The 25718-nt window shown below is 45.6% G+C and overlaps 2 protein-coding genes across 2 annotated transcripts in view; one reads left to right on the forward strand and one right to left on the reverse strand.

The window, feature by feature from the left end:
* The first annotated feature begins 4919 nt into the window (after positions 1-4919).
* stab1 (stabilin 1) overlaps positions 4920-25718 on the forward strand; it is a 92223-nt gene continuing 71424 nt past the window's right edge. Inside the window, exons 1-18 of the mRNA XM_080461178.1 lie at positions 4920-5530; positions 9366-9499; positions 10012-10127; positions 10466-10551; positions 10627-10696; positions 10785-10880; positions 11953-12066; positions 13997-14184; positions 15017-15153; positions 15457-15584; positions 16360-16436; positions 17581-17703; positions 21159-21296; positions 22448-22519; positions 24177-24290; positions 24942-24995; positions 25407-25487; positions 25577-25718. The exon at positions 25577-25718 is cut by the window's right edge and continues 17 nt beyond it. Coding sequence (XP_080317304.1) covers positions 5480-5530; positions 9366-9499; positions 10012-10127; positions 10466-10551; positions 10627-10696; positions 10785-10880; positions 11953-12066; positions 13997-14184; positions 15017-15153; positions 15457-15584; positions 16360-16436; positions 17581-17703; positions 21159-21296; positions 22448-22519; positions 24177-24290; positions 24942-24995; positions 25407-25487; positions 25577-25718 — 1921 coding nt within the window. The 5' untranslated portion in view covers positions 4920-5479. The remainder of the gene's footprint in view (positions 5531-9365; positions 9500-10011; positions 10128-10465; positions 10552-10626; positions 10697-10784; positions 10881-11952; positions 12067-13996; positions 14185-15016; positions 15154-15456; positions 15585-16359; positions 16437-17580; positions 17704-21158; positions 21297-22447; positions 22520-24176; positions 24291-24941; positions 24996-25406; positions 25488-25576) is intronic.
* Positions 18216-20490, reverse strand: LOC308108261 (zinc-binding protein A33-like). The gene is made up of 2 exons (XM_080461083.1): positions 20421-20490; positions 18216-20262 (listed from the first exon to the last, which is right to left on the reverse strand). The coding sequence occupies exon 2, from the start codon at positions 20248-20250 to the stop codon at positions 18874-18876; it is 1377 nt and encodes a 458-aa protein (XP_080317209.1). The 5' UTR covers positions 20251-20262; positions 20421-20490; the 3' UTR covers positions 18216-18873.

Here is a 25718-nt window from a genome sequence, read left to right on the forward strand (position 1 = left end):
TCTTATTGTATCAGTCAAACTAAAGCGTGACCTCCACTGGTTTAAGTATCTTGGATAGTTGTTTGTTTGTTTGTTTGTTTGTTTGTTTGTTTGTTTGTTTGTTTGTTTGTTTGTTTTAATGACAGATGTGATTGAAGCCTTCCAACCTGGACTGGACCAAACCTCCTAATGTCCTTAAAGCAGCGCTCACCCTTCTCTCACATCAAGTCCTACATTTTACTTGGATTCATTGAAGTAAATACTACTAAATACTAAATACTGAATACTTTCACAGAACACAAGGTTATTTTCCTGAATCACCATTTAGTGATTTTTAACCATCTTATAAGTTTCCAGTGAGCCAAACTGTACGACACCATTTAATGAAGTTTAGCAGTCGACCTGAACAAAAACCCTCCGCCCTCCGTCCTCCGTCCTCCGTCCTCCTTCCTCCTTCCTCCTTCCTCCGCCCTCCGCCCTCGGCCCTCCGCCCTCCTCCCTTCCTCTTCCGCCCTCCGCCCTCCTCCGCCCTTCGCTCTCCGCCCTCCGTCCTCCATCCTCGGCCCTCCGTCCTTTGCCCTCCGCCCTCCGCCCTCCGCCCTCCGCCCTCCGTCCTCCGCCCTCCGCCCTCGGCCCTCCTCCCTTCCTCCTCCGCCCTCCGTCCTCGGCCCTCCGTCCTCCGTCCTCCTTCGCCCTCCGTCCTCGGCCCTCCGTCCTCCTCCGTCCTCCTCCGCCCTCCTCCGCCCTCCTCCGCCCTCCTCCGCCCTTCGCCCTCCGCCCTCCGCCCTCCGCCCTCCTCCGCCCTTCGCCCTCCGCCCTCCGTCCTCCGTCCTCGGCCCTCCGTCCTTTGCCCTCCGCCCTCCGTCCTCCGCCCTCCGTCCTCGGCCCTCCGTCCTCCGTCCTCCTTCGCCCTCCGTCCTCGGCCCTCCGTCCTCCTCCGCCCTCCTCCGCCCTCCGTCCTCGGCCCTCCGTCCTCCGTCCTCCTTCGTCCTCCGTCCTCGGCCCTCCGTCCTCGGCCCTCCGTCCTCCTCCGCCCTCCTCCGCCCTCCATCCTCGGCCCTCCGTCCTCCTCCGCCCTCCGTCCTCGGCCCTCCACTCTCGGTCCTCCGCCCTCCGGGTATTTCTGAGTTTAGAGATTAATCCACCAAAGGTTTTTAATTTCAGCCCACCTACTTTGATTTGCCGTTGCCGTCAGGAGCGACGCGACGAGGTCGTTCAGTAAACAGGAGTTTAGCAAGATGGTAACAGAAAGAGGCAGCAGCTCTACAATCATGTTCTCATATAATAAACTCAGTAAACCTACAATAAACTCAGTAAACCTACAATAAACTCATAAAACCTACAATAAACTCAGTAAACCTACAATAAACTCAGTAAACCTACAATAACTTAAATCTCTTAAAACAAACAGATCATTCTAGATTCTAACTGTTGATTATTGGAGGAGAGGATTTAATACGTTTACGTCTACCTGCTCCTTGTCAGACATGTTAATGACATATATTTATATATATGAGGTATGTGTGGGTTTATAAGTATGTGTGAGTATATTTACACATACTATTTCGTCTAAGTTGTGTTTTCATCTGCGTGTTTATTTATTGGTTTGTATGTATTTTACCAACTTTTAACAAAAACTATTGACCTGAAGTGCTTGAAATCTTCTAAGAAGATTTGTCAACATCAAGGACTGATCCGATTAGATCCATTAGATCCAGTAGATCCATCCGATCCATCAGATCATCAGATCCACTAGATCCATCAGATCCACTAGATCCATCAGATCGATTAGATCCATCAGATCGATTAGATCCATCAGATCAGTTAGATCAGTAGATCCATTAGATTGATTAGATCCGTTAGATCCAATAGATTCTGGGATGTTAACGACTAAACGTTTATCAATAAATCCCAAAAAACTTAAATAAAAATAAACCGTTCCATACAACGCGGCTCCTCGTGGAGATCAAAGGTGATCAGCGTCTGTTGCCATGGAGACGCTCAGTGTTTCACAGGGATGTAGCTACCTGACACGCTAGTTAGCATTGATATGAGCTAACGGCTACCATGCCAACGATGGCGAAGGTCTGTGCTCTACCGAGTGTAGCTCTAGCTGATCTATTTGTTAATATGGATGTGTGTGTGTGTGTGTGTGTGTGTGTGTGTGTGTGTGTGTGTGTGTGTGTACTGTATGGATATGAGTTATGTATGTGATTGATCAAATGTTTAAAATACCACAAGCCTGTAATGAATCCTAAATAAGTAACTTCACCACTCTGATACTGAATCAATCAGCTTCTGTCCCTTAAAACTGAACAGAAACAAGTTTTAATACATTTAAAAAGAAAACAAACCAAGAACACAGAAAAGTAGAGAAATAGTTTGATGCTGAGTTTCATATTCGTCTCATCAAAGCTTCTGCAGCAGGTCGGGATGCCGGTTCCACGCCGTCGTCTTCAGGATGATTCTGTGTCGATGCTCAGAACATTGAAGGCCTCAGACATCCCAGCGTCACTAGAACATGAAGTCAGAGGGCCGGTGCCCCGGCGCTCCGGCGCCCCGGCGCCCCGGCGCTCCGGCGCTCCGCCGTTTCATCCAGAACACGGGAAGAGGAGAGGGTGAGATTCCTGCTCATCTGGCAGATTAGAATCCACAACCAACGGGCAAGGCACTAAACCCTGGCGCGCCAGCCTTTCTCTCTGCTTCCTTCCTGGTATTGTTCTGTCTGCTCGCCGTTTGACCTTTGACCCTCCTCCTGCAGCCGCTTGCCCAGTGCAGCCGAGGTGAAACAGGAAATGGAAACACTCGTTCCCTTTCGGCTCGCAGACGAGAAGCAGCGTCAGCTGACGGAGGGAATCTGTCCACATCACACGGCCGCGAGCGGAAATCCGGCCGGGACTTCCTGACAGGAGGAGCAAAGGCTTCTGGGTAATCGCTGCTTCTCCTCAGACGTGTGAGGTTGACAGGAAGACGACCGACAGGCTGGAAACGTTCTCGTTAGGAGCTCAGGAGCTCGGAGAGAGCGCCCCCCGCAGGAGAGACGGTGCACGAAAACAACAGAGAAATGAACTCAGTCCTTCCATCCATCACACCACTTTATACAAACTAGAGCTACACTCGGTAGAGCGCAGGCCTTCGCCAACACCACATTCCTTTGTGGAACTGAGTTAGCATTGCTAGCATGTTAGCATGTTAGCTCATGCCAATGCCAACTAGGTAGCAGGTAGCTAAACACTGAAACGTGACTCGTCGCTATGGAAACGGCTGAGCGAGCAGGTTACGGAGGCTGCAAGGCATTCTGGGAGATGTATGAGTGCAGACATTACTGGAACATTTAGTGTGATGAGATGAAAGGGACATTTATTTTGAAGTTTTGGGGATTTATCCGGAGACAGTTAGCTGCTAACGTCCCAGATCTTTGGACAAATCGTCTCTGAAGACTTCTTGTAATTTGAGTCTGTAGTTTTTATGCTAAGTTGGTCAAATCCACCTCAACCAACCAATAAATAAATAAATAAATAAATAAATCCACACAGATGAAAACATAACCTTTAGAGGCGAAGGTAATCAGGGCTGCAGGAGGCGATATTTTGACCTTTTGAGATTCCAAAAGTAACTTCTACTACTAAATACCTGGCAGGCAGTTTGATGAACTGCTGAAACTATACTGTTAGTGTACTGTTAGTGTACTGTACTGTACTGTACTGTACTGTACTGTTAGTTTACTATACTGTACTGTTAGTGTACTGCGCTGTACTGTTAGTGTACTGTTAGTGTACTGTTAGTGTACTGTACTGTACTGTTAGTTTACTATACTGTACTGTTAGTGTACTGCGCTGTACTGTTAGTGTACTGTTAGTGTACTGTTAGTGTACTGTGCTGTACTGTTAGTGTACTGTTAGTGTACTGTTAGTGTACTGTTAGTGTACTGTTAGTGTACTGTTAGTAACAAAGAAGTTCTTTCTCTTCCAGCTCAGGTACTCTGGAGCGACGGTGCAGAGGATGAGGAGTACTGCAGAGTAAAGAGGAATATTAGAGACGATTCTACTTTATTCTCAACAGTTTTTATCAAGATGCATGATGGGATAAAAACCACCTCTACCTTCTATCGGCTGTGTTTTCCTCGGAGCGGCTCGAAGATCTGAGGAAACCTGAAGGAAGCAGTTTTCTGCTCCTTCACAGTAAAAGTAATTAAAATGGACTAATTAAGTGTGGGAGGAAACCCAGAGAGAACCTGGAGCCTCAGCTTCATCCTGGCGAGGTACACTAAAGTATACAAATAAAACTTGCCAAGTGTATTTATTCTAAAAGCTCCTGAGTGAGAAGAAAAGAAAAGGAATGTTTCTTTGCTTTTTGACAGGAAGTTCCAGCCGTTTGTTGGAGGTTCCTTTTGTTCTTAGTGGGTCTCAGAAGGTTCTGGAAGAAACTTCACTCCTTTATGGGCTTAAAATTTAAAATCATTTAAAAATCTTTCTTTCAGACTTCAGCAGAAATAACTTTGATTATATGAAGGGAAGTAAATAAAAAGTTGTTTTTGGGACAAATCAGTTTTTACTTTTCCTTCTTCTTCTTCTTCTTCTTCTTCTTCTTCTTCTTCTTCTTCTTCTTCTTCTTCTTCTTCTTCTTCTTCTTCTTCTTCTTCTTCTTCCTCCTCTTCTTCTTCCTCCTCTTCTTCTTCTTCTTCTTCTTCCTCCTCTTCTTCTTCTTCTTCTTCTTCTTCTTCTTCCTCCTCTTCTTCTTCTTCTTCTTCCTCCTGCCGTCCAGAAACAGCAGGACTTCCAGTCTGCAGGTCAGAGTTGAACCTTCAACCTCCACAGTGTGAAGAGCTGGGCTGGTTCCTGGGCTTCGGGCTCCTCAGGAAGCAGCAGGAGGAGCTGATGACCCTCTGGGAGGTTCCCGCTCTGCTCGGCCAGTCGCTCTTGTTCTTCCTCTGCTTTCCTAGATTAGAGAGGAAGAAGTGCGACGCAGCGGCTTTCTGGTTTCCTGCTGGAATCAGACTGAAGAAGAAGCTGATCCTCCTGGAGTCGGACTGAAGATCCTCCTGGAGTCGGACTGAAGAAGAAGCTGATCCTCCTGGAGTCGGACTGAAGATCCTCCTGGAGTCGGACTGAAGATCCTCCTGGAGTCGGACTGAAGATCCTCCTGGAGTCGGACTGAAGATCCTCCTGGAGTCGGACTGAAGATCCTCCTGGAGTCGGACTGAAGATCCTCCTGGAGTCGGACTGAAGATCCTCCTGGAGTCGGACTGAAGATCCTCCTGGAGTCGGACTGAAGATCCTCCTGGATCCGTTCATCCAGTTTAATCTGAGTTTGTGTTTCAGTCCTCAGCAGCTTCACTCCAGTTTTCTTTGACATAAAAGCTTCTGGACGCTCTGCCAGAGTTTCTGCTCCAGAGGATGTTGCTCACTTTGATTGTTCCAGTTTATTTCTGAGCGGAGAAGAAGAAACTAGTTGAGACTCTCAGTTTCCTGCTGCAGACGACTGGATGTACGAGTGAAACATGAAGCTGCTGCTGCTGCTGCTCGTCTGCCTGCAGGCCTCACTGCAACAGGTAACACTCACCTGCTGCTCTGCTGCTCTGCTGCTCTGCTGCTCTGCTGCTCTGCTGCTCTGCTGCTCTGCTGCTCGTCTGCCTGCAGGCCTCACTGCAACAGGTAACACTCACCTGCTGCTCTGCTGCTCTGCTGCTCTGCTGCTCTGCTGCTCACCTGCTGCTCTGCTGCTCGTCTGCCTGCAGGCCTCACTGCAACAGGTAACACTCACCTGCTGCTCTGCTGCTCTGCTGCTCTGCTGCTCTGCTGCTCGTCTGCCTGCAGGCCTCACTGCAACAGGTAACACTCACCTGCTGCTCTGCTGCTCACCTGCTGCTCTGCTGCTCTGCTGCTCCATCCCTCCACCTCACCTGCTGCTCTGCTGCTCCCTCCACCTCACCTGCTGCTCTGCTGCTCTGCTGCTCCATCCCTCCACCTCACCTGCTGCTCTGCTGCTCACCTGCTGCTCTGCTGCTCTGCTGCTCTGCTGCTCCCTCTCTCCACCTCACCTGCTGCTCTACTGCTCTGCTGCTCCCTCTCTCCACCTCACCTGCTGCTCTGCTGCTCTGCTGCTCTGCTGCTCCCTCCCTCCACCTCACCTGCTGCTCTACTGCTCTGCTGCTCCCTCTCTCCACCTCACCTGCTGCTCTGCTGCTCCACATTCTTCTCTCTGCTCTCAGAATCACTGGTCTCACTATGAATTCCCCCTGAACCTTTGAGCCTGGGATATAAGCGTTGCACCATCCTGATTTCCAGGATCTTAACCTGAAGCCGCTGCAGCGTCAAACTCCAGGCGCCGGCGTGTGAAATGTTGAATTCCTGTTGAACGATTGACTGAATGTTTTATTTCAGTTAGTTTCTGGTTAAAAGTTGAATTTTGCTTTTAAGTTCAAACTCGTTTTCACACTTTGTGGAGCTGAAACGGTCGAAGCAGAAACCAAAGCTGGTTTCTGCTTCTGCAATAAAAACCATAAAGTCCCAGGACAGCGAGATAAAGATTACTGCTGGTACACGTACCAGCAGTAATACCAGGGAAAAACAAACACCATCAGCTTTCACTGTAACCATCATTTCATTTGACTTTTTAAGGTTTTCTGAAGTACTACACAGATTTACACTATTTTAAGTTTATTTCATAAAAAGACTTCCAGAAAAGAAACATGGATATTTAACATCACTTCTTTTACATTCACACGATCTGCTGACATCATCATTTTCTCTTCATTTATAAAAAACCTTTCTCGGGAAAAATACTCTTAAAGTCTTAAAGGGGCCTGTTACAGCCTGAGATGTAACTACCACCGAGATGTAACTACCACTGAGATGTAACTAATGTAACTACCACCGAGATGTAACTACCACCGAGATGTAACTACCACCGAGATGTAACTAATGTAACTACCACCGAGATGTAACTAGTGTAACTACCACCGAGATGTAACTACCACCGAGATGTAACTAGTGTAACTACCACCGAGATGTAACTAGTGTAACTACCACCGAGATGTAACTAGTGTAACTACCACCGAGATGTAACTACCACCGAGATGTAACTACCACCGAGATGTAACTAGTGTAACTACCACCGAGATGTAACTACCACCGAGATGTAACTAATGTAACTACCACCGAGATGTAACTACCACCGAGATGTAACTAATGTAACTACCACCGAGATGTAACTAGTGTAACTACCACCGAGATGTAACTAGTGTAACTACCACCGAGATGTAACTAGTGTAACTACCACCGAGATGCACACCAGGATTGTTGCACAAGGTGACAGAACAGCCAACATCCTCTTTCAGCACTAAAAGGTCTCACATCCTGCCTCGGGAGGAAATCCAAGAAATTCTTGACGACGCTGTTCTTCGGTCGGTATTCGAACGGCGACGCCACAATAATACAACGTGTAACAAATACACACGTTTTTCCTGTCTAAAGGATTCTCACAAAGTTTTGTCTCTGAACTAAACGGAGGATCGGTGAGAAATCCTTTAGTTTAGTTAAACTAAACTCAGAAGAGGAAGCGGGTCCTGAGTTACTAGAAACATTCTTGATTTATATTTTACCAGATGTGTTTTAACCCCGCGGAGCTTCATCAGGATAAGATCAGGACATCATCTCTAAGCTTTATATTTGCATATATTTGTGTTTATCAGTCAAGCTGGTGATTATTTACCTGCAGTAGCAGAAACCATGGAGCAGTACCAGCTTTGTCAGGTTTTAGTATTGAACTGAGGTACAGTACTTTAAAAGTTCCTCAAAAATAATAAACACAATATGTCTAAATGATCCGTTTATTTTTATCACATGAACTACTTATGATCTATTTTACTGGATTATAATCTCACTGACATCTTCACACACAACAAACTCATGACGTCTTTGTAGTTTGGTAAATACTTCAAATCTTCATGATGATAAATACTTCATTATCATTTATTTGATATGGTCCCAATTCAATTCCTCTGTAGGACTAACCTTCGTGTCTTGCTGAGTCAGCATTAATACAATCATCTCAAACTTCTCAGATTAAAAGAAAATGCAGAATTTATCTCCACAGCCGCTCACGTACAGGGACACAGAGAAACTTTGGGAGGGAAACAATACTACAATACTTGAATCCCTCTCTTCTGATTCACCCTTCTTCTTCCGCCTTTTGCTGTTTTCTGTAACGGGGCAAAGCTGAGACTGTATGAACCTGCTGCCAGCAGAGGGCGCCGCAGGCCCCCGCCTACATCGGACAGACCAGCTCAGATTTAATTCCAGCTATTAACATGTTATTTTACGTGAATTTATTATTGTACATAATAAAAAACTGTTGCTTTGGAACTGGGTGGTTATGTGAGCAGTTCCACCAGGTTACCACAGGAGGCGCTGCAACTGCATAAGGCAACCAAACTAAACGTCCATGAAGAAGAGCGCAGCTGATAGTGGAACATAACAGAAGTTCCTCACTGTGAATATTTATATAGAATAATGATTAATTATTTTAAATGTAATTAAAATAATTAAATTCTCCTGCAAATAACAGCTGAGACACGAGTCTTCATACACACACACACACACACACACATACATGTCACACACACATACATGTCACACACACATTCATGTCACACACACATTCATGTCACACACACATACATGTCACACACACATTCATGTCACACACACACACACACACACACACACACACACACACACACACACACACACACACACACACACATTCATGTCACACACACATACATGTCACACACACATTCATGTCACACACACACACACACACACACACACACACACACACACACACACACACACACACACACACACACACACACACACATACATGTCACACACACATACATGCATGTCACACACACACATACACACATACACACACACACACACACACACACACACACACACACACACACACACACACACACACACACACACACACACACACACACACACGTACATGTCACACACACACACATACATGTCACACATACATACATGCATGTCACACACACACATACACACATACATACATGTCACACACACACACACATACACATTCATGTCACACACACACACAAACACACACACACACACACACACACACACACACACACACACACACACACACACACACACACACACACACACACACACACACACACACACACACACACACACACACACACACACACACACACACACACACACACAGCAGGATGATGAGCGGTGGACCTCAGTGTTTATAAAACTCCTGGTCCTGCACTTCTATGTTCGATGTGAACTTGTGAGCATCGTGACTGAAGTGACTTCGCTCCTCTTCCTCAGAATCTTCCTCCTGGTCGCTGTGACGTCCAGCAGAGGGAGGACGCCTACAGCTCCTGCACCTCCTGCGCTGCCGTGGCCTCCAGCCGCTGCCCCCCCGGCTTCAGCAGGGTGAAGGGGAGCGTCTCCAGCTGCAAGTCCGTGACCACACACACACACACACACACACACACACACACACACACACACACACACACACACACACACACACACCGAGGCCGTTGGCCCAGTTCTGCTTCGCTGTAGCTCGGTGGGTAGGGCGGTGGACTCCCCAAGCAAGACACTGAACCCCACACTGCTCCCAGTGGACGGACTGAGTGCTGCATGGCAGCGTCTCCATTGGTGTGTGAGTGTGTGTGAATGGGTGAATGTGATTATTAGTGTAAAGTGCTTTGTGGACTGCTGACGTGGTGGAAAAGCGCTTTTAAAGCTTTATTTCAACGAGTACGAGTGTATCCGCATGTACCCCCCTCCCCCTCCAGTAAATCAACAGCGCCCCCCGTGGCCCGGCAGACTAACTACATCATTGTCGGTGGAAACGCAAGACTTTTTTTTATTTGACAGATTATCACATTGTCACATGACTCATTGTGGTGGAAATGCTGCCTGACTGAAATTCCTGTACCATTTGATTTACTGTGTGCTGCAGCTACATGGTGCAGATCGGCGGCGGACAGCGCCTCCTGCAGGGCTGCCAGCAGCACTGCGCGAGGAGCTACATGTACCCAATGTGCTGCCAGCAACACTGGGGGCCGCTGTGTCTACGTAAGACAGTAGTTCCAAAAGTATTTTCGAATTCTTTGAAAGAAACCTCAAAAAGATGCAAATGAAATTTCTTTGTATTTTTAAGCTCTCAGATTTTCAGTCAATAATAAATACGATCATATCTAAACATTTATAAACATTAACAAACCTGAATATATTTGATAAATTCGGAACACATTTCTGTTTGTGTGAATTCAAAAATAAGAGTTAATAATCAAAGTGAAGTAGAAGAGACGTGACGACACTACTTCCTGCTGAACACGCTAAAAATGGTGCATTCTCACAAAACGTGTGTTTCCTAAGTATTTTCCTGTGTTGGTGTTGCTGGGTGTGTGCAGCGTGCCCCAGCTGGTCGGGGCAAATCTGTAACGTCAGAGGAACCTGTCGCTATGGCGACCAAAACAACGGGACCTGTGAGTGCGAGGTCAGTGGCCCATCCGAGCGCTTCATGTGTTCACCGAGGAGCTGGTCCATCCAGCTGATAGTTCTTTCTTTTCAGGACAATTTCTCTGGTTTTTCCTGTCACGAGTGTAAAAATCCAAAGTCCTATGGAAAGAATTGTGATAAAGGTAAACGCTTTCACTTCCTCACATCCTCGTGTGACAGGCGTCTGCAACAACTCTGCACAATGGTTTCCTCTGCCGCTGTGCCACACAGAGTGCGACTGTGAGCATGGAGTCTGTAACAGAGGGCCGGAGGGGGACGGTCAGTGTTTGTGTCAGCCGCCGTTCACCGGGAAGCGCTGTGATCAAGGTAGGACGGCCGGCTGCCGGATGACACAGCTTCTCTTTATGTCATATATATATACAGACCTTCATGCATTTCATTGTGTTAGTTTACATCATTTGGAGGTGGTGGGAAGCAACAGTCACCAACAAAATGATAACTAACAAATAAAAGCACAGCGTCTAAAGACTGCAGCTCTTCAACAAGGAAACTGTCAGAATATTTACTTTGTTGAAGGCAAATATCAAACGCTTCAGTCTACCAAGACCTTCAGCTTCCACACATTAGAATTCCACAAAGAAGAAAGAGTATCCCCAATATCCAGATAATGGTCACCCAGACCCCCTGAATCAGAGGAGAAAACACCCAGACCCCCTGAATCAGAGGAGAAAACACCCAGACCTCCTGAATCAGAGGAGAAAACACCCAGACCCCCTGAATCAGAGGAGAAAACACCCAGACCCCCTGAATCAAAGAGGAGAAAACACCCAGACCTCCTGAATCAAAGAGGAGAAAACACCCAGACCCCCTGACTCAGAGGAGAAAACACCCAGACCCCCTGAATCAGAGGAGAAAACACCCAGACCCCCTGAATCAGAGGAGAAAACACCCAGACCTCCTGAATCAAAGAGGAGAAAACACCCAGACCCCCTGAATCAGAGGAGAAAACACCCAGACCCCCTGACTCAGAGGAGAAAACACCCAGACCCCCTGAATCAGAGGAGAAAACACCCAGACCCCCTGAATCAGAGGAGAAAACACCCAGACCCCCTGAATCAAAGAGGAGAAAACACCCAGACCCCCTGACTCAGAGGAGAAAACACCCAGACCCCCTGACTCAGAGGAGAAAACACCCAGACCCCCTGACTCAGAGGAGAAAATACTGCTCACTGAATTAATACAGTAAAAATGTGTATTCCCTGTTCATTATGATATCTATTTGTGACGAACACAGATTATGTATTTGCATAAGATTTCTTTTGCCAGTATTTCCACTAAAACAATAGATTTGAGTTCAGTTCTTTCCACAGTGAAATATGTTGCATGTTCAGCCCGTCTGCTTAGTGTGGATCACTGAGACTGTCCTCCTGCTTCACAGTCAGCACCCGGTGCACCAGCTGCACCCCGTACTCCTACTGCAAAGGAGAAGGAGACGCTGCCTACTGCGAATGTCTGCCGGGATACAGGAAGTCATCGAAGAACACATGCACAAGTAAACCCCCGCTCGGTTCAACATGTTCGTTTAGCCTGTTCCTGCTTGTTGGTTTGGTCTGGATCAGGATCTGAAGGAGGAGAAGAGATTTTAATCATAATCAGTCGGAGGACGAGGAGTTTCTGAGCAGAATGTTCTGGGAATGATGAGGTAATCTCAGAACAGGTCCGGTCCTTGGTTCATCAGTCATACACAATATGATGGGGAGGGATATGTTGGAGTACAATCTTCAGGTGTTTTGGTTCGATAGAAGAATCCAGAAATAAAGAAAGATGTAAATTTAGAAAAGAGGAGAATAGCTATACTATATTAAAATATCATTAATAATGGAGGAACAATAAATAGATAAATCCGGGTAGACCAGCGTCAATAGTGCAAATATGTGCGGGGCAAATTGTCGGGTCTATTATCCTGAAACAAACAGGAAGTGGATCAGAAGAACTTCGCTTTTAGAATTCTCAGTAAAATGAGCGACTTGCTGGAACTTCTTGGTGTTTAAAGTTAATTCATTTAGAAAAGTTTGTATTTGCTTGTTCACAAAAATGTCGCAGCAAGTTTCCGCCACATAAAGTGGATTTCTGATGTAAAGAATCTAAGAAGATCTGTGTGTTTCTCTCATTTCCCTTTAGTTTTCTTTCAGTGATAAAAATGTGTGTGATTTGCGATGTGATGGACGGTTTAGTCGTTAGTGGGCGAGGAGGTTCCTGGATGCAGTGAGAGAGGACATGCAGCTGATTAGTGTGAAGCAGGATGAAGGAGGTGGAGAATAGTGGAAGAAATCCATTTACTACATCAACCTCCAACAGGAGAATGTCAACAGAGGTTTGATCTAAACAGCCCTGCTGGTTCTGTTTGTCTCTCTTGCTCTTTTCTCTCCATTCATCAAACCAGAAGAGGTCAAATCTGGAAAACCAGAACCTATTTCAGGAGAGAATGGTATTATATTGCATGTTCTCACACTGTTGGTGTCATAATACTCTGAATAACCATGAGGGACATCATGCTCAAACAGCATTCAGTTTCTGTGTCTGTCTTTCTGTTTTGGTTCTTTTACTGAAATTCCCCACAGAGAGTTTACACGAGGTTCTGAGCCTTCGAAGAACCGGACGGTGGAATCGGATGTGTTGGTGGAAGATGTTTTCGTTTATTTCATCATAATCATTTACCTCGCAGTCGAGAGCAGAGGCGTCAATTCTTCCACAACATTAAATGTAATGTATTGATTTGACCACCAGGGGCGCCCAGGAGTACAACTCACTTTCTTTCCTGTGACTTGGTGACTTGGTTCCGGTGATCAGGATTACTACACAGACGTGAAAATGTGTCTACATCAAAGATCATTTCTAGAATTATACTGACCACTACGTTCTCTAACTACACGTGGCCAAACGTTTCCTGAAGATGAAATAGTGTAAAAATCCACTCTGATCAGAAACCTGTAGAACTGAGAGAGAATATTGTTGAAATTGCAGTTTTTAAAAATTTAATTTTCAGGTTTTTATGTGTCGTAAAAGAATAATTCATTAAATGTGAACGTCTTAATGATATACAGTGTTAAACCTTAGTTGCACTAAAACAAAGAGATTTCTGGTTATTTATAGATTATAAAGCTGTTATTGATCAAATTACGTTTTGCGTCGCTTCTCAAGTCAAAATGAGGCTGACAGCCCCGATGGAGAGCATGATTGTTCTCAAAGTCACAATCTGAGGAAAAGTAAAGTAAATATCGTAACTTAAACTGCAAAGAAGAGTAGTGGAGTACCAGCTGAGGAAATGGCTCCGCCCACACCGACAGCAGTGATAGACGATGCAGACGTCCTTCGTTCAGATTCCTAGTCTCTAGACTCAGACCTCCTGCTGGTTCCTCAGCTTCACCACCAAGATCCTCGTCTTCACGTTTCTCTTTGATGGTCTTTGTTTCCCTGCTCAGGTGTTTGTTCGCCGAGGGACTGCGACGTCAACGCCCAGTGCTCTGCTCAGGGGTCAAAGGTCACCTGCACATGCAAGCCGGACTACGAGGGAGACGGCAAGGTCTGCATCCCCCGGAACCCCTGCGCAGAAAACAATGGAGGATGTCCAGTCAATTCCACTGTTTGTCTCTTTAATGGACCCAACAAGGTGAGGAGGCCACAGAGTCCCGGTAACCCAGAGCAACCGGCGGCTCAGATCCCGTCTGTAAGACCTCAGTTCTTTCTCTACAGCCGACGTCTCAGGGAACCAGAAGGAAAGTTCTTTGTACGTCTTTCCTGGACTTTGCATGGGCGTCCTGTCTGGACGTCATATGAACGTCCAGACTGGACCTCTGGATGACGCAATGAAACAAAATACAATTCTGACCACGTCTGGAATCAAACCCAAAACCTCATTCATGACAGACCAGACTCCTTTCCACTGGACCAACATCTCACTCTATATGGCTTTGAGTCTTACAATAATTTTGTGAGCATGTCACTCATATATGACTTAAAACAGTATTATATGAATCGATGTTACCGAGGACACGCCTTTGGTCTACTTTGTTAAGCTTATTATATATAAGTGACATACTCACAAAATTATTGTGAGACTCAAAGCCATATAGAGTGAGATGTGTTATTGAAATTATGATGAAAAGAATATTATTTATTATGATTTATTATTTTATATCTATTATATTATATATATATAATAAACTATGTATTATTATTATTATTATTATTATTATTTTATTATAATTATAATAATAATAATAATAATAATAATTATTTTATTATAATAATTATTATTATTATTTAATTATAATTATAATAATAATAATAATTATTATTAATATTATTATTATTATTATTATTATTATTATTATTATTATTATTATTATTATTATTATTAATGGTGGTAAAGGCGTGCCCTGGAGGACTGTTGCTCAGTGGGTGGAGGGAATCGGGGTAGAATCACCCTCTGTTTTGCTCAGTCCCTCTGTAAGTGTATGTCCGGCATGTCCGCCATCGCTGGGGATCCTACACTCGGCTGTCGGCTCGTCTCGGCCTGTTTCTGGGATTCCTGCCACCCCACGGCGACCTGCCAGACTGGAGTGGACGGCCAGCACAGGTCAGACGCTCCCACTGGGTGATCTGCTTCCAGTCTCTGCCTCCCTCTCTTGGAGGAACAAATAGAAGTAGAACTAGAACGGTAGATCCAGAGGAGGAAATCCACTCAAGATGTTTCCGTGTTGTGCTCGTTCCTGAAAAGTATTTACTTTTTTGTAAAGTAGACTAGTTACCGAACGTCGTACTGCTGATGAACTAACTTTATGATATGAGAGGCAGCGGCAGCTGATTGGTGAGACGCCGTGTGTTTTCCTGAGTGTGATGCTCTGAGTCTGGCAGTGTCATTAGTTACCTTTCCTCTCAGGTGCGTCTGCGGAGCAGCTGAGATCGGCGACGGCTACCGTTGCTACGGTAACGTGATGGAGCGTCTCCTGGAGCTGGACAGGAGTGGAGACCAGAGAGATAATCTGACCGGAGCCGTCGCTCTGTTTAGTAAGAAAATCAAAAAATAAGAAATACCGATCTGAAGTAGTTCTACTGACAATCCTCCGAGCTTCAAAAGAACACCGTTTATTTTACAAGACTGTTAAGACACAAATCTAAAATGTTTTGAAAGATGGATTGATGTGTTGTTTGAAAATAAAGCTGATATTCCTTTTGTTTCCCTAAACTCAGACGAACTGTCTTTTCCAGTAAATCAGCAACAAAACATTCATTTTCTAAAAGAGACTAATGAAGCTTCAGCTTGTGTTTGTTTACTAGTATGTTGATAAAAGAGTCTTAATAAGTGTCTTTATTCACTGGCTGTTTAAAAGAACTATAATGTTTCATCACTGGGGGCCTCTATTAATCTAAAAAAGCCAGAATTGTTGTAATGTGATTTATAAAGTCATTGTATTTAAATGAAGCTAACATTGGCTGAGGATGACCAACCTGAGGACTTCACCACCAGCCGCCGCCGCCGCCGCCGCCGCCGCCGCCGCCGCTGGTCTACTAAATGCACACTAATATGAGAATAAGCACCGTTAAATTTAAAAGCTTGAATAGCACAGACACTCTGGAAAATTAAAAAAAACCAAAACAACAGAGAGAAAAGCACCACAGATACACGTTTAACTGCAAGAAATCAAAAATACAACAAACAGACAGAAGAAGAATATCTTTACTACGAGTGAACAAAACGATGCCAGTTTATGTGTTTTCTCCCGCTGTCATTAAATATTGAGAGATTTCCTTTAACGTTTGACTTTGGGTTTGTGTGTTTCAGAGAACGCTTGTTCAATGCTGCTGAGTCACAGCGGACCGTTCACAGTTTTCGTCCCTCGGATGAAAAGACTCCCGGCTGTAAGTACTGGACCGACCTCTTTAGTGTTCCTCAGCACAGAAACACCGGGAATAAACCTGCAACAGGACGTTTCACTACGACGCAGTAGGAAGTCACTGAAAGCAGCCAAACGTTGGAAATGAGTAGCAGGAATGACACGACATCTAATGTGAACTTACAGGAGCTTCATCCAAAGTAAAAAGAAAGTAAAGGAATGAATGGATGAAAGCTGGAGAGCAGATTTCTACAACCTTCATGAGCAAAAGAGTTCTTTTATATTCTAATTGCACCAAATTAAATTCATTCAAAACCTTTGATATGAATTCTAAGCTTATCAAGTTGTTTAAATAGTTTGGGTGTACATACAAAACCTGCATCTTAAGTTTTGCTGCTGAGTTTCTTTTTGTTGTTGTGTTGTGGTTGTTTTTTGTTGTGTTGTGATCCTTTGTTGTTGTGTTGTGGCATAATATTGTTGTGTTGTGATTTTGGGTTGTTGTGTTGTGCTGTTGGCCCTTCTGGGCCACCGTATAGTTCAGAGGCCTGTACTATGAAGCTGAATTTTCTCTTACGGAGGTAACTTCAGGTTTAACTCTGGTTTTATCTTATCTAGATAACTTCAGGTTTAACTCTGGTTTTATCTTATCTAGATAACTTCAGGTTTAACTCTGGTTTTATCTTATCTAGATAACTTCAGGTTTAACTCTGGTTTTATCTTATCTAGATAACTTCAGGTTTAACTCTGGTTTTATCTTATCCAGATAACTTCAGGTTTAACTCTGGTTTTATCTTATCTAGATAACTTCAGGTTTAACTCTGGTTTTATCTTATCTAGATAACTTCAGGATTAACTCTGGTTTTATCTTATCTAGATAACTTCAGGTTTAACTCTGGTTTTATCTTATCCAGATAACTTCAGGTTTAACTCTGGTTTTATCTTATCGAGATAACTTCAGGTTTAACTCTGGTTGAAATAGAGAGCCATTGACAGATGGTCACAACAGAGTAGAACAAACTGGAGTTGAACCAACTGGAGACCTGAGCTGCAAACCTTTTTAGATATTAGAGAAAAATGATTCAGGATTAAACAAAATGAGCATCAAGTCATGAACGAAGTTTTCTGTGTGCTGCCGGCGTGCCGACGGTGTGTACTGTTCTCTCCCACAGGGCGTGAACCAGGAAGTGGTGTGTAAGAACCACCTCATCCTGGGTCAACATCTTTACAGAGACCTGACAGGACAAGACTTCAGCATGTATGGAGGAGCAAGGCTGAGGACCAAAGAACACAAGGTGGGACAAAGTGTTTCTAACTGACGTTTCTACCACATTCTACCACACACATTACTGCCATTTAGTATTTTCAGCTTCTATAAAACTTCATCAGGACACTGAGGTTCTGACTGGATGATGTGGAGATAAAACGAGGATCTTTCCTTTCAAACTTTAAGAGTCGATCAACATCAAAAGACTTCACCTGCTTTTGGATGTAATTTTCAGTCAGACGGTCAGAATGTTAATGAATTGTTCACAATTGTTCTACAGGTATCAGCAAAAACAACAAAAACAACAACAAAAAATGTGTGTTTCTCTAAATACAATATACAATTTTATTGCTATTCAGATAACATGCAGCTTCTTCTTCTTCTTCTTCTTCTTCTTCTTCTTCTTCTTCTTCTTCTTCTTCTTCTTCTTCTCCTCCTTCTTCTTCTCTTTCTTTCTTTAAAATGGGTGTGAAGACACAATGTGTAAAAGCTTCTTTATTTTGAATTGTCCCACAATCAATAAAAAAGCCACCATCAACTCCAGAGACAACAAACAGTTGTTTATTATTGACATTTCATCTTAAAGTAATTTTCATCACTCAAATAAATGAAACACACAGTTAACGTTTATACAATCATATTTGTAGGCAGCTTTATGGTCATTCTAACTCACAAACACAAACACATATTTCAGACTCATTTAGGAATAAATATAAATAAATCATTTTAGTTTTTGAAATCAGAATCACATCACTCCCAGTCTGTCCTACTCCCATTCAAAACATACAGATTAATAATATTCTTCAAAAAACAAATAAAAAATATAAAGTATTAAACATTGTTTATCATGCACACACGTCTTTCTTGTCTTGTCTCAACTCATGAATAAAAGAAGACTCATCTTTTTATTTTCATTAACATTAAATATCTAATATTTAGCCTTGGCGGACTCAAGGAGTCCAAGAAAACAAGGCCGGTCGCTCTTTGTTGTCTTCTTTGCAAAAAGCAACAGGTTCTGTAGCTTCGTCCGTCTCTGACTAATGTTGGACTTAAATACTATCAGTACTGATCCATCTTACTAATGTACTACAAATGTCAGGTTTGATATGACCACGGACTGGCATGTCCAAGTGGAATCTCGCTCGTCTTTCTGGAGTTTTGTCCGTCTCGTCGTGTCGTCCAGCCTTGATGACGTCGTTTACGCAGATCTCACAGTCACAGACGCCTTCGCCGGCAGAATCCTGAGTGGGACTGGACTTTCAGTGTAAATGTAAGGAAACACCGTCTCACTGAATTTGTGCTGGAAGGTGTGTAAGTGTGTGTCGGCGTCAGAATCCCAGAAGGACAACGTCCCTCTGCCAAAGTCCAGCTGGACTCTGACCTTCTCCAGCTTCGTCTTCACCGTCAGATCTTTCTCCGCCTCCGACCAGGAGAACGCCGTCAATCTACCGCCGGAGAACCAAATCCTCCAGAGTCCCCTGGTGTGTGTGGAGTCTCCCAGGACGCCCACCTCCCAGTCTGGGTTGTTCCCAACGTGGACGTCCCAGGCGTGGCTTCCTGAGTGGAAGCCTTCAGAGCCGAGGACGGAGCAGGAATACTTGTTCCTCTCTGGGTTTCCCGGAAGCTTCTGTGGCTTCACGGCCTTCACTGCCCTCAGATCTGGAGACAGTTGGAGATGTGGGTCGGCCGTGTTCGGGTCCAGGATCACGGGAGCGTAGGAGACCAGCTGCTTCATCCTCCTCCAGATGTTGAAGCTCAGGTTGCCTGCATGGTTGGCCACGTCGATCAGAGCTCCGGGGATGGGCTTTGGGTGGCGCAGGGGGGGGAACTGCCGGACCTTCTCCGCTGTGGCCTTGAAGTTATTCAGGAAGGAGACGTCTCGGTCTCTCAGCAGCGTCTGTGTGGCTCCGATGACGTCCGACAGAGACGAGATGTTTCTGCTCAGAACTCTAATCTCCTCGTTCATCAGCTGCTTCTTCTGCTCCTGTTCGTCTCTCAGACGGGCCATCCTGGCCTCCTCTTCCTCGTGGAGAAACTGGTGAAGCTTCTGAAACTGCTCCTTGATGAGTCCCTCAGTCTGCCGAGCCTGGAGCATCATGTGCTCCACTGTCTGCTGCTGGTTTTCTCTGCACTCTTCAAAGAGAGTCAGTTTCTCCTGCAGAGGCTTCAGCTCCACCTGGAGCTTCTCCCTGAGAGCCTGCGCCGCCTCGTCCACCGGTCTGAACGCGTGGCGGTCGTGAGTCTTTGAGTCTCGGCAGACCAGACAAGCCGGCTGCTGATGGTCCAGGCAGAAGAGTCGGAGCTTCTTGGAGTGCAGTCTGCACCGAGCTGCAGCGTCCCCCCGCTCGCCCCGCCATAGGAAAGCTTCACACAGGTTCTTCAGCAGGAGGTTGCCCGGGGGCTCGCCCTTCGAGGATTTCCTCTTGCAACACGGACACTGGCGCTCCTTGTTCGCCTGCCACCACTGCTGGAGACACGTCTGACAGAAGCTGTGGCCGCAGGACAGAACCACCGGGTCTCTGAAGACCTCGGTGCAGATGGGGCAGCAGAGGTCCTCCTCTGAGATGGAAGACATTTTCTCCTGGAGCTGAAAGCAAAGCGGCAGCAGTCAGTCAGTCGGTCGGGAAGGTTCCACAGCCGTCACGTTCCCCTTCAGCCGTCTCTTTAGATCTTCTCAGGAGTCTGCACCCAGTCAGACTGAAAGTTTTACTCAGAAGAACCTGCCAGAGTTTCCAGCTTTCCTACCTGCAGAGGTTTTGATTCAGTTCTTGTAGTATTCTGGGAGTGAAAGTGAGTCTTCTGGTGCCTCCTGCTCAGAAACAAACTGTTTTCATGTTGGACAGTGTTGAGTCATGAAGTGGGCGGAGCCCCGTGAAGATATTCCTGTTTGGTGTTTATCAAATGAGACACATGCTGCAAAGCCAATGTGTTGATTTATCTGTGTGTGTGTGTGTGTGTGTGTGTGTGTGTGTGTGTGTGTGTGTGTGTGTGTGTGACCCCCAGTATTTGCTGCCATCAGCTCCAGTCCAGATAAAGTTATTTGACATTCAGTGACGAAGGAAGAAGCTCTTCAGTGGACCGAAACACAAAATGACTAACGGATTCATTCAAAGTGTTTAAACAAGTAAAACTTCAGAGTTCTGTGTTGGAAAATTGGAATAAGCTTGTATAGAAGTGAAAATGTACAGGGGGAAATATCCCTGACTCTATGTCAACATGCTCTCGTCTGCGATTGGCCGTCGAGTTTCCCAGTGTACTTTCCCATCATTTTCAATAAAGACCTCCTTCAGTTCAACCTGGCCTGTGTCCTCCTTCGTTTTCTTTTCTGAAGCAGCTGTCATTCATTTATATTTTTAAATGGTGACGTCATCATGAAACATGCCTGAACATCCAAACAAAGACCTTAATAAAGATGGGGGTGTTTTATGAAGTATGACACCCTGCAGCTCAGTGACTCTGTTCGTGTGTCTTGTGTCGTTGTAGAAGTTCATCCTGATGGAAAACCCCAGCCGGCTGTACTCCGTCCTCCAGGAAGATCTGCCCGCCGCCAATGGGATCATCCACATTATCGACCAACTGATGACATACCCCCTCTCAGAGCAGTCGCCCCGTGATGAACAGGTTAAAACACTGAAGATCTTCTAAAAACGACATCATCAGCAGATTTTAAAGCGTACAGCAGGAGATCAACCTTTAATTTCTGAAAATAAATCATAATAAAAACAAAGATTTGGAGGGTAAAACTATGATTATTCAATGAAAACACACATTTCAATTCAGATTTGTTTAACAGAGAAAAAACAACCAGATGAAGGAATCAAACAGATTATATGAGGATCAAAGTTAAAATATCACAAGAAGAGTTGGATGGATCTCAAACGCTGCAAACATCTAAACTCTCAAATGTCCTAAACTCTGGTGCACTGGTTTTATGGAACGATCCAGTTTTACGAACATAAACAAGCTAAAATGTAAAATATGTTCTCACCATAAATCAATAAACACACAAAGACCATCAGCTGGATTGTTTCCATGTTGCTTGATGGAGAGAAAAGAACCGATCATCTGTTAGTATAATTTAATCATGCCACATATTCCCATCTATTCAGATTAAGTAGAACGAGTCGATTTAGATGGTCTGAACTAGAATGAACCTTTTGATGAAGAGAAACTCAAATTAATCCAACATATTTCTGATACGCAAATCAAACAACTGCCTGAGTGGATTATTTGGGAGTGTGAGCTCTGAGCCTCAGAAATGTGACGTTTGACATGTTTGTAGAGGAAGATATGTTAGATATATTAGATATATTGGATATATTAGATATATTAGATATAATATATATATTAGATATAATAGATATATTAGATATATTAGATATATTAGATATATTGGAGCCTGAGAGGCACAGCTTGAGTTCTACAACACAGAAAGTTTCTCATGATAAAGTCCAGAAACAAACATTTCCACTAAAGACTGAGGACCGATAAGAACCGACTGGGAGGTTTCCCAGGTTGTAACTGATACGATGTACTGCTCAGTATATCAGTATATCTGTTAGCAGTATTTCCTCCCGGTACCAAGAGACTCCCCATGTTAGAAATCCATCCAAACAAACTGTGTGTTCTTTCCTATGTGAGGTGAACGACACGTGTTGTAATGTAAACCCCCCCCCCCCCCCCCCCCCCCCCCCCCAGGTATTGTATAATCATGATCAATATATGAAATATGTATAACATATTTGGACTATTTTTTGTTTTCTTCTGTGCAGTTTGCCGACAAGACAATTGGAGAGATTCTGTCAACAGACGGACGATTCAACCGGTTCCTGTCTCTGGTTGATGTGAGTGTCGCTCCGGAGGAAAGAAAGAAACTTTATTCATTTAGATTCACCAGAGAAAATTCATTTAATCGATTTATTGAATCTACAGCTAAAAACTATTTTTACTTTTAATTCATTGTCGCCCTTTACATTCATCATTTATGCCACAGAAACATCATTTTACCAGAACATGGATAAATGGGATTTCTTGCGGGGAATTTGCTCTATTGGAATTATGAGCTTCATTAATGTTGCGACGTGGTGATGGTTCCACGTCTCCAGCCAGAGAACCTCGGCTCTGTGGTCTGGAAACACTCCCAGCTTCAGTCGCTGGTCTCGAGGCTTCGGGACGTAAAGCTTCGTTTAGCGGAACCATTCCAACATCTCCCAGATCAGGCTCTTTCACATGAACCTGCTGCGAGGGTTTGTTAAGCTGGATCCAGGAAGTGGCTTCACTTTGCTCCCCATCCCGCTCCATCCCGCTCCATCCCGCTCCCCATCCCGCTCCCCATCCCGCTCCCCATCCCGCTCCCCATCCCGCTCCATCCCGCTCCATCCCGCTCCATCCCGCTCCATCCCGCTCCCCATCCCGCTCCATCCCGCTCCCCATCCCGCTCCCCATCCCGCTCCCCATCCCGCTCCATCCCGCTCCATCCCGCTCCCCATCCCGCTCCCCATCCCGCTCCCCATCCCGCTCCATCCCGCTCCATCCCGCTCCATCCCGCTCCCCATCCCGCTCCATCCTGCTCCCCATCCCGCTCCATCCCGCTCCATCCCGCTCCATCCCGCTCCATCCCGCTCCCCATCCCGCTCCATCCCGCTCCATCCCGCTCCATCCCGCTCCCCATCCCGCTCCCCATCCCGCTCCATCCCGCTCCATCCCGCTCCATCCCGCTCCATCCCGCTCCATCCCGCTCCATCCCGTCACTCCGGGCCGACACAAGCAGGAATACACATTCAATACCTGCAAAACACAAACAAGCGGCAGCAGCCTTCTGTTTGCGTTATGAACCGTATTATATCATGGAAGAGTTTTCATGTGCTCACAGGAGGAGGATGTACTTTGCCAGATCTTAGGTTGGGCACATAGTTTACCTTCCCAGTCTTCCTACTGGCCGTTGTCATGGCGCCACATAATCAATCATTGATGTGAAACTCAAGTCTGGGTATTAATATTTATGAGCATATTTGCATTGACCTTTTATAGTAAAGTGTGAACGTGTCCAGGGTGGAATATGAGCCAGATCCACGTGGGCACATTCCTACGTGGCGTGTAATTCATAAGCTCAATTAAATGTGTGTGTGTGTGTGTGTGTGTGTGTGTGTGTGTGTGTGTGTGTGTGTGTGTGTGTGTGTGTGTGTGTGTGTGTGTGTGTGTGTGTGTGTGTGTGGACACGATTTACTAAATATGGCACTGGTTCTGCCGCGTTGAGCTTCAGTGTGCGTGGACCCCTCAGGACCCCTCAGGACCCCTCAGGACCCCTCAGGACCCCTCAGGACCCCTCAGGATGACCCCCACGCTGCTCAGTCCTACTAAAGAGGCAGACGATGGTTCCCATGTTAACCGTCTGCGTCAGACGTCTTCAGTGAAACGTGCAGCAGTGATGGGACATTGACCGTTTTAAGCCGGCGAGACGAGGAGGTCAGAGGTTGTTGACTGAGATGTTTTGTTTTGCAGAACTGCGGCTCGCCGCCGCCGCTGAAGACTCCAGGGACGCTCACCGTCTTCATCCCCACCAACCAGGCAGTGGACCGGGCTCGGGACGGCAGCATCCTCTACATGCTGCATGATGTAAGCAGCTCACATCCAGCACGCATCCTGGTACCTCACCGCTCCAGTGGTGTGTTGGTATGCTGGCTCGTCACTCTGGCTGGAGTCCAGCGCCCCTCCAGGGATTAAACAGTTCACCAGCGCCCCCTCCAGGGATTAAACAGTTCACCAGCGCCCCCTCCAGGGATTAAACAGTTCACCAGCTGCCCTCCAGGGATTAAACAGTTCACCAGCGCCCCCTCCAGGGATTAAACAGTTCACCTGCTGCCCCTCCAGGGACTAAACAGTTCACCAGCGCCCCCTCCAGGGATTAAACAGTTCACCAGCTGCCCTCCAGGGACTAAGCAGTTCACCAGCGCCCCCTCCAGGGACTAAACAGTTCACCAGCGCCCCTCCAGGGATTAAACAGTTCACCTGCTGCCCCTCCAGGGATTAAACAGTTCACCAGCTGCCCTCCAGGGATTAAACAGTTCACCAGCGCCCCCTCCAGGGATTAAACAGTTCACCTGCTGCCCCTCCAGGGATTAAACAGTTCACCTGGACTGGACCTGGATGATTTGCTCATATTAAGTTATATGAAATAACTTGTTGTATATCAGAGTTGTGCAATGGAAATCTTCAAACTTTTACTCTATAGAAAGATTTGTAATTCAGTTTTCTTTTTCTTTTAAGGCCAAACATAAACTGCAGGAACTGCTCAGACATCACGTCTTCTCCCAGGCGGTGGTAAGGAACCCCCCCTACTCCCCCCCCACCCCCCCCTACTCCCTCCTCATCATGAAAATTATCCCTCCTTCTATTCGCTGTAGGACTGAGATCTTGCTTTACTTCTGGAGACTCGATACTGAACAAGTTATTTCTCAGCCTGAAAGAGACGCTGAATAGAAATGAAGGCTGATGCTCACCACCAATCACCATCATTTAAGAATGGGCGGGGCATTTTCCTAGAGAGCTGATTGGTCAGGAGGCGGAGCTTTACGCTCACTGTGATCTTATCCAGAATATAAATGTTAACCTGAGACAGTCTCAATGTTTAATCCAGCCACATATATTTAGAATTATTAAATTCCATCATCACTTCTTTAAAATGTTTATGTAGAATGTGAATAAAGTTTTAATGTTTGTTTCTGTGTTTAGCTGACGGTGGACGAGCTGTCCGCTCTGCCACACATTCAGACGATGGCAAATCAAAAGGTGGTGGTCAACGTGTCAGAGAATGTAGGCGTCTCATCGCTGCTTCACAACGGTCTGATTGTTTCAGTGGGATGAGGTCATTAGTGAACTTCATTTCCTCGTGAACCCTCCAGGGTGAGATCCTGCTGGGGGAGCAGAGTGTCCGACTGGTGACCACCAACATCATGGCGTCCAATGGGATCATACACATGATTGATGGTCTGCTGTATCCACCCTCCATCCTCCCCATCCTGCCTCACCGCTGTGACATCATCG

This window comes from Lipophrys pholis, assembly GCF_963383615.2.
Source record: "Lipophrys pholis genome assembly, chromosome: 4".
Taxonomy (NCBI): domain Eukaryota; kingdom Metazoa; phylum Chordata; class Actinopteri; order Blenniiformes; family Blenniidae; genus Lipophrys; species Lipophrys pholis.

Coding starts and splice junctions, on each gene's coding strand:
- LOC308108261 (XM_080461083.1), bottom strand. CDS start 20,250: ATGTCTTCCATCTCAGAGGAGGACCTCTGCTGCCCCATCTGCACCGAG.